Source organism: Rutidosis leptorrhynchoides, chromosome 4, assembly GCF_046630445.1.
Source record: "Rutidosis leptorrhynchoides isolate AG116_Rl617_1_P2 chromosome 4, CSIRO_AGI_Rlap_v1, whole genome shotgun sequence".
Classification (NCBI taxonomy): Eukaryota; Viridiplantae; Streptophyta; class Magnoliopsida; order Asterales; family Asteraceae; genus Rutidosis; species Rutidosis leptorrhynchoides.
Window position 1 is genome coordinate 41,289,187 of NC_092336.1, and position 8,519 is coordinate 41,297,705.

An 8,519-nucleotide genomic window follows, 5' to 3' on the forward strand; every position below is an offset into this window, starting at 1 on the left:
GCATGTTTTCTCAGGTGCTTAGAGGTTTGTTGCTTCCGCTGTTAGACTTGCTGTCTTGGTGTTATTGATTTGCTGTTAAGGACCTGTTGTGTTAAATTTCCGCTGCATTACTTAGAGATGTCTCAATCATGAAACTTTTATTTTGCATTCGCAACTTATGTTATTTGAATAATGGCTTTGTAATGACCTCTGTGTCACGTTATCTTTTGTAAACGTTATCTTTTATGAATGCAAAACTGGTTTTCAAACAACATGTAGTACTTGACCGTGTAAAGATCTTGTTGTTGACGGATCGTACACGATGGTTTTGTATGGGGCGTCACAAACGGAATGTTACATATAATAATGTGTTTATTGTTCTTTTAGTATATGTTGATGACATTGTAATAACGGGAAATAACATTGAAGAAATCAATAATGTTAAACATTCTTTAAGCAAAACATTTATGATTAAAGACTTAGGGAAACTTAAATACTTTCTTGGTATTGAAGTTATTGAAACTGAGCATGGTTTGAGTTTATGTCAAAGAAAATATTTCCTTGAGTTGCTAAATGAGTTTGGTCTGCTAGGTTGTAAACCTTTAAATACTTCAATTGAAGTCAATGTTTCTTCATATAATGGAAATGAAAAGGATAAAGTTTTATCAAATATCACTGTGTACCAAAAACTTGTTGGAAAACTCATATATATATAACTGTTACTAGGCCAGATATAAGTTTTTTTGTTCATGTTCTTAGCCAATTTATGCATGCACCAATAACTGCTCATTTAAAGTTGGCCTTCAGAGTACTTAGGTACCTCAAAGGTAGTCCAGGTAAAGGTGTTCACATTTCAAAAGGTATGTCTCTAAACCTTGTTGCATATTCAGATTCTGACTGGGCAAAGAACTTGATAGGAAGAAAGTCTATAACTGGTTACTGTGTGTTTATGGGTAACTCTTTAATTTCATGGAAAAGTAAAAAACAACCTACTGTGTCTATGTCTTCTGCTGAAGCAGAATACAGAGCACTAGCAGCTATTACTTGTGAAATCATTTGGATTTTAAAGGTGTTAAATGACTTGAAACTGATGAGTGTGTTACCTATAACTTTGTGTTGCGATAATTCACCTGTAATTCAAATTGCTGCAAATCCTGTTCATCATGAAAGGACAAAACATTTTGACATTGATTGGCACATTGTTAGAGAAAAGGTTAATAGTGGTTTAATAAAAATTTTGAAAATTGACTCTGAAGTGAATCCTGCAGATTTGTTCACAAAAGGTTTAATTACAAATCAGCATAATAGGTTGTGTGAAAAACTTAAAATGATCAATGTCTTTACAAGTCAAGATTGTGGGGGTGTATTAAAAGAAACAAGTGTTGACCAATCTTGACTTTGTCCATTCTTGTTTCTAACTTATAATGTTTGATGTGTAGATAAGTCAATGATTTGGATCAAAGGAGAGAATAGCTGGATAGAAGTTAAGGAATGAAGATTGAAGATATGAAGAGCCAAAACCTTTGTGGATCATGTGGATTGCTATTGAGTTAACATACCTAGTATGGGGCTTGATAGTACATTCACAAAGATGGGACATAGTTGGTTTTGGTTTATATAACTTGGAGGACTATTTATGCTAATATATTAAACTTAGTCAACTGGTCAAGAGTGGCAGTTATTTTAGTGATAAATACACCGAGTCCTCATCCAAGTTCATTCATTCGATTATTCATTCAAGCATTCATAATATTCTCTCAAGATCATTGTAATCCTTAGTTAGGGTTTGATCATCAAATTCATCTAGTTGATGAATTGTTGCTAGTTGTAATCTGTATAAAGTGTTTTGTTAACACTTCATCAAATTCAAATCTTATTCAACCAGAATACAAGAAGTGTTAACAAAACACTTTATACAGATTACAACTAGCAACAATTCATCAACTAGATGAATTTGATGATCAAACCCTAACTAAGGATTACAATGATCTTGAGAGAATGTTATGAATGCTTGAATGAATAATCGAATGAATGAACTTGGATGAGGACTCGATGTACTTATCACCAAAATAACTGCCACTCTTGACCAGTTGACTAAGTTTAATATATTGGCATAAATAGTCCTCCAAGTTATATAAACCAAAACCAACTATGTCCCATCTTTGTGAATGTACTATCAAGCCCCCATACTAGGTATGTTAACTCAATAGCAATCCACATAATCCACAAAGGTTTTGGCTCTTCATATCTTCAATCTTCATTCCTTAACTTCTATCCTGTTATTCTCTCCTTTGATCCAAATCATTGACTTATCTATACAGCAAACGTTATAAGTTAGAAACAAGAATGGACAAAGTCAAGATTGGTCAACACTTGTTTCTTTTAATAGTATGATAGTGAGTATTTAGTGAAAAGAATGTGAAAGGAATGTTAAAGAGTTTGTGCTGATGTGACGCTGATATGACGGGGAAAATGATAGTGAAAGAGTTGTACCATAGCAAGTGGCCTAAGATGTAAATAAAAAGTAAAGTTTGGTAGAGATATGTGATATGGAACTATAACTCAAGTATTGATGCTAAGGATTTAACCAAATTATTCACGTACAAATTGTAAGTGACATATAGTTGTGGGAGTTCTTGCATCAAAACCCATCACCTTAAAAATTAACTGAGTCGCACCATGGTAATTGAGGTTTCTTTATTGTTGAGTGTTGACTAGACATACTTACAAAATCAGTTACAAAACGAATTTTGTGATTAATGACTTGACATACTTCACTATATCATTACACTTATTACAAAAACTTCTTTTTATAACCCCGCGAAATCGCGGGTTATAAACTAGTAAATAAATAAATAAATAAATCAAACTACCACTCCATCTTCAACCTCACAACTACCACTTCAACTCTCATTTTTCTACCAATTTAATGAAATATTAAACTAAGTAATCACAACTTTCATTTACCTAACAACCCAATTTTATACTTTCATTGGTAAGGAAAAGATAGAATATTACACCACTCCCGTCCTCAATTATGCTCAGGGAAGAAAAAAGAAAGCACGAAGATGATGAGGGCGTTTGAGGGCGGTCGAAGGCGGCTGGAATGCCATCGGCGCCCTCAGAGGGAGTTGAAGATGGCGGCTTCCATCACGTACCGCTGGGATTGGTCTTATAAGTTGACAAAGCGGTGGAGTCATACGGTATGAGTTTTGGTAAAAGAGGTATGCAATAAGGGTATAAATGTCAATTATAGAGATAAGAGGTACATTTGCTTCTATTTGATTGGTTTAATAAAATAAAAAAGTTGTAAAAAGATTGTGAATTGCCAAATCACTATTGTTTCATTCAATTTAATATATATTTTTTATTTTTTTGTTGCATTAATTTTATACTTCCATTATCTATTTATCTATAGTTTCTATTATATTACTAAAATGATGATGTCATTATTAGGTTAATTCCTTTGTTAAGAAAAAATCAAAAAGAAAAAGAAAAAAATCTAAGCATGGTGGATGATGTCATTAATCTAAATAATTTTAAATTAAAATTAAATCTTATTAATTAATTATTATTATTAAATCTTATTAATAATTATTTTAATTATTAAAATTAAATAATTTTAAATTATTGTAATTAATTATTTTGAATTGAGTACGAGAAGGTATAAAGTAGGTAGAAGGAAACCAATTTTATATTTATATTTTTAATTTACACTTTTAAAATAAAATGACAACCAATATTATATCTTATGATTGGATGAGGATTGTTTAATATGCATTTTAGGTGTCTGATGAAATGTTCAGCTGACGAGTTTTTTAGTCGGACTATGTGATTCCACGGGTCATTAAACTAAATAACTTTAGCATTTACGTTCACTTAATACCTAAAATATATCATTAAACTGTTTCGTTTAAACAAACCCGTGGTTCCACGGGTCATTTCACTAGTTTAACTTATATATGGTGAAATCCATGAATAATGTATTTATGAAACGTTTACGAACTCTCATAAACACTTGCCAAGATGGATTATTATTGTATCGAGTTTCATGTAAAGCAGGAGATCCAGGTTCGAATTTTGGTAACGCTCAGAATTAACTTAAAAATGGGCTCTTGACCGGAATGGGCGTCAATGTACGCAATTCATCCGATTACGTATTTCGTCGTTCAGGAGTTTTACTCGCTAGTGGGGACTCAATGTGATCATTGTTAGGGAGATTTTCTTTGCAAACCAAAATTTTATATTTACAATTTAAAATATTAGATATACCGGTTCAAGTTTCAAACACAATTTTTTGGGTTGAACAACACATTTGTTTTTATTATTTCATACTACTATAAAAGTTCCATTTGTACCATCACAAGCAGACCAATATATAGTCAAAAATCATCACAAAATATCATGAACAAAAAAAAATTAATTAAAAAGCAGCCACTATACATTCTTTTCATTCACACTCACTTTCTAATGAATTGCAAGTGTGACAGATTACAAGTTTATAACTAAAGCAATGCTAATCTCTAGAAGAAAAACTACGGAGTAGCAAACAAATAATTAAACACACATGCTAACTTCTATGTAAACCTTTAACGATCAAAAGATAAGACTTGAATGTTCGCTTTCGGGTGAACATTAGTTGGGATTAAGGGTGGAGATTAGTTGTAAACCTGATGTAAACGTTGGGGTTCGGGAATGATTGTCTAGTGACAAATTACCAAGAATGGGTGTACGGTTTACACTAATCAACAAGAAGATGCATACAGTACCGTACAAAGTAGCTGATATATGGTACATCTTTGGTGTTCAAGAGCCTGTTTTAGAAAATGGGTCGGACCTTGATTCATGTCAAGGTCATTATAGTTTTATACATGAAACAGGTAAACTGCATATATATTGTGATTTTAAAGATGCTAAATATTATCATTAGGGACCCAACAGGATAAATCTGTGATCGGACATTTTGTCAAGAACTTGGTCTTCATAAACATCAAACCTTTGAACACCACTTACTTTTCTATGAACCACCATCAAATTACACCAACAATTACAATACAAAAACAAACATATTTCACAAACCAGATTTCCCAAAGTTCTTCGAAAACACCGATTGACTGGTTTCTACTTGCTGTCACTAAATTTCCGACAAGACTGCATTAGACATCGCATAGAAAACAAAGGTTCTTCATCTGTACCGTTCTCATAGGATTGATTCCTTATCGCCTATCATCATTGATCTTGTTTTCAGTGAATAGGGTGATATGTTGTGATGACTCGCTTAGGTGGCAATTTTCTCAATATAATGAGAACTAGAGACGACGGCAGTATCTCCACCAACTGTCAAATAATTAAGAAAAAAAAAACAAATACGTATAAGATCCCTATATATTAGAAATAAGCGGGATTTGTAAAGGATTAAATGAATTAGAACTAAACAAGAAAAGTTATATTCATTATTACCAGGTAGTATATGAAATTCAAAACAGGATGGTCCATTAAATCCAGGTTAGCAGCTTCATCAAATGCATTAAAGCACATCTAACATTCGTATAAGACAAGTGAAACAAATTAGAACTAACTCGTTGAACACCTACAAATTTTAAATATAAACTCCAAAAACGTGTTCTGAAAATAAACATTGCTAATAATCTATATCGTGTCATGGAACCTCACCATGATACATCTTATGAGAAAACACACGAAACAGATTGTTGTCACGTAACCAACCTGCATGAACAATATAAGTAACATATTATATAAGTAGTATATAATAAATCGGTAAAATAGTAAAGTAACAAATCGATTAAATTGATTTAATGAGTACCTCTTGTAACTTTTTTCGCCGGCCTTTTGATTCCACTGGGAAACGTTGCAACATTAGAAACAGCCTTCCTCCGTAAACTAGAAAACCCAAAGCTGCAAACAGTGACACACCTGGAACATATATATAAAATGTGAGTCATCTGTAATAATTGAAATTTAAAAAATTATATGGTTATATAGATATAGATTAAAAGACCTGCAAGAAACATCTTGGCGAGGATCACTAATGGAGCGATAGGTTTCCACCAAATAACCAACCATAAGACTATCTGTTAACAATTTATTAAATAGTTTAACCACTTCATTCTTCATATAGATATAATAAAGATATTACCTTTTTTACATTTTCGGTGATGGAAAGGTTAAAATGGTTCTTGAATGAATGTTCATAAAAGCAACCACCTTTTAAAATTTTGAGAAACAGATAAGAACTTTCACCTGAACTGCATAAATGATTCCATTAATTGCCAAGAACGTTGGCCGGAGACCATCAGTTGAAACGTTCCTTGCCTGTCAGAAGTATAGAACATCATATAGTGAATTAAATTATACCGAAAGTTACGGATATGAATAAAACCCAGACGAGAAAAAGAACCTGATAGTAAATTTCTGCCCAGAACAAAACTAAAAGAGCGTAGGTAGTGAAAAAGGCAAGACTTGGAACATCGAGCAATATATGTTGCACAATCTGTCGATATACAATATAAGAATGTATAGGGGCAAATTCTGCTATCTGATATAACAAACAATAGAGCACATATATAAAATGATGACGTAAAGAGTGTTCCAAACCTCTGGCTTAAACTGTTCGACGTCGTGATGAAATACAAAGATTAAACATCTAACTGTATTAACAAAATATATAACATTAGAAACAATTTGACATATATAGCCTAAAATTTCAATTAACATACTATTCAAATATTCAAATAGAATATATTAAAAAAATATACAGACCTCCGTTAACCAAGACATTGAGGAAATGGAATACTTTCTGGGTGGTCCAACCATACTCGGGTACTCTTACTTGTATTCTAATCAATTGCACCTGCAATAATATTAAAACTACACAAGATTAATATTTACAAGTTTACAACTAACAATATAAACATATCACATTTCGTTAAGCAACATATGCCTAAACTGTATTTCTTTTCTTGACACGCCACGTTAAACAAGAAGCATTCGCCATGAACATGCATCTTCATAGACTCAATAAGATACAACTGGATAATATACCATCAATCTTAAACGACATTGCTTTACATTATTCTTTCTATAATGCGCTTTACATAAACTGGCATTATTCTAATTATCATTATCAACATCGGAAACCAGTTAGTTGTTTGACCTTGACATTCAAAGTCAAAGTACTACAGTAGTACTTTTCTTATCACATTTCAAAATGTTGATCTCTTATTTTCTTTATGCTTTCAAAATATTTAAAATAACCATAAACAAGTGCTATTACAACATTATTATAGCATAAACTAAGTACCATAAAAAACTTAAAATAGCAATAAACAAGTGCTAGCATAAATATTTTAAATAGCCATAAACAAGTGCTATCACAAATTACAAAAATAATTATAGCATAAACTAAGTATCATAAACAGGTGCTGTTCAAATGTTGATTTTCACTATTATTGTTTATGTTTTATTAAAATGATGACATCCTAGGTCCTCCCCTGCCATAAATATCACTTTTTTTTCAAACAGATACCCCTAAAACAAAAGAATTTGAGTAATAATTCAATCAAAGTTGCATAGAGATTATAAAACAAAAAAAAAGATTATACTGTAAATAGTTTCAACAGTAATTATGTAACTGACCAGAGCAACAAGGGCGACAATTCCATAAAAAGCGGCAAGAACATGAAAGATCAAATCTTGAGAAATTTGGGAATTATTATTGAATTCATCCCACCACCCATAAAGGTTTTTAAAAACATACGACACCGTTACATCTTTATACGATCCAAGTAAAACCCTACCCATTGCCGTCGACTGATGTTTCACCGGCCGGCGAAATCTTTCTTGAACAGAAAAACAAAGAAACCAATTACGATTCTTTTTTCTTCAAGTTATACCTTGAAATCAAAGAAAGAATGATATGGGTTTTAGTTTATATGTAATTAATTGGTTTTTGTTGTGTTGAAAAAGAAAGAAGATGATTTGGTTTTTATGGAAGCCGGCAAACGTGAAGAAACGGAGATGTAAATTATGAGAGGAGGGGGGAGAATATTTGATTTGCTTCCCGATTAGTTGTTAACTAGAAAAATTTTTACCGACAGTTGCTGCGGTTGTATTCGGCGCGCGGTCAAATTTGGATATACCTTGTTTGATACCTAATATATCTAATAGGTTGGGTTGTTTGTTGGACGTGTATGTATATGTATGTAATTTAGCCCGAAATATTTAATTTTTTTAACGATATCCGTTTCGCGTATAGTTAGTCACGTTGTGTTCGTAAAATTTATTCGAGTTGAAAGGTGGTCTCGGAAAAATTTAACTCGCACTGAGCGTGAATATAGGGCCCGTTATTTAGTGTTTTTTTAACGATGTACGTTTTGCATATAGTTAGTCCCGTTGGGTTCGTGAGATTTTTTCGAGTTGAACGGTGGCCTTGAAAAAATTTAACTCGCACCGAGTGAGAAGATGGGGTCCGTTATAAATTTGGGTGGAGTAAGTTTTTTTTATTTTAATAAAATTATATA

At 32.2% G+C, this 8,519-nt stretch overlaps 2 protein-coding genes across 2 annotated transcripts; one reads left to right on the plus strand and one right to left on the minus strand.

Annotated features, from left to right (window-relative positions):
• Nucleotides 1–311: 311 nt before the first annotated feature.
• Nucleotides 312–1,474, plus strand: LOC139840578 (uncharacterized mitochondrial protein AtMg00810-like). The gene is made up of 3 exons (XM_071830838.1): nucleotides 312–658; nucleotides 739–1,262; nucleotides 1,419–1,474. Exons 1-3 carry the CDS (start codon nucleotides 312–314, stop codon nucleotides 1,472–1,474), a joined length of 927 nt encoding a protein of 308 aa, XP_071686939.1.
• A 3,484-nt stretch (nucleotides 1,475–4,958) lies between these two features.
• On the minus strand, nucleotides 4,959–8,002 carry LOC139839575 (tobamovirus multiplication protein 3-like). The gene is made up of 10 exons (XM_071829670.1): nucleotides 7,636–8,002; nucleotides 6,760–6,850; nucleotides 6,595–6,647; nucleotides 6,398–6,490; nucleotides 6,241–6,312; nucleotides 5,999–6,071; nucleotides 5,804–5,913; nucleotides 5,653–5,706; nucleotides 5,440–5,517; nucleotides 4,959–5,316 (listed from the first exon to the last, which is right to left on the minus strand). The coding sequence occupies exons 1-10, from the start codon at nucleotides 7,798–7,800 to the stop codon at nucleotides 5,224–5,226; spliced, it is 882 nt and encodes a 293-aa protein (XP_071685771.1). The 5' UTR covers nucleotides 7,801–8,002; the 3' UTR covers nucleotides 4,959–5,223.
• Between the last annotated feature and the right edge of the window lie 517 nt (nucleotides 8,003–8,519).

What these genes read in the sequence shown, in the direction of transcription:
- LOC139839575 (XM_071829670.1), bottom strand. Translation starts at nt 7,800, where the DNA reads ATGGGTAGGGTTTTACTTGGATCGTATAAAGATGTAACGGTGTCGTAT. An exon ending in TTGTCGCCCTTGTTGCTCTG is followed by an intron (nt 6,851 to 7,635) that starts GTCAGTTACATA and finishes ATATTATTGCAG; the next exon opens with GTGCAATTGATTAGAATACA. An exon ending in CAATGTCTTGGTTAACGGAG is followed by an intron (nt 6,648 to 6,759) that starts GTCTGTATATTT and finishes TTGTTAATACAG; the next exon opens with TTAGATGTTTAATCTTTGTA.
- LOC139840578 (XM_071830838.1), top strand. Translation starts at nt 312, where the DNA reads ATGGGGCGTCACAAACGGAATGTTACATATAATAATGTGTTTATTGTT. An exon ending in GTTTTATCAAATATCACTGT is followed by an intron (nt 659 to 738) that starts GTACCAAAAACT and finishes TCATGTTCTTAG; the next exon opens with CCAATTTATGCATGCACCAA. An exon ending in TGCAGATTTGTTCACAAAAG is followed by an intron (nt 1,263 to 1,418) that starts GTTTAATTACAA and finishes TTTGATGTGTAG; the next exon opens with ATAAGTCAATGATTTGGATC.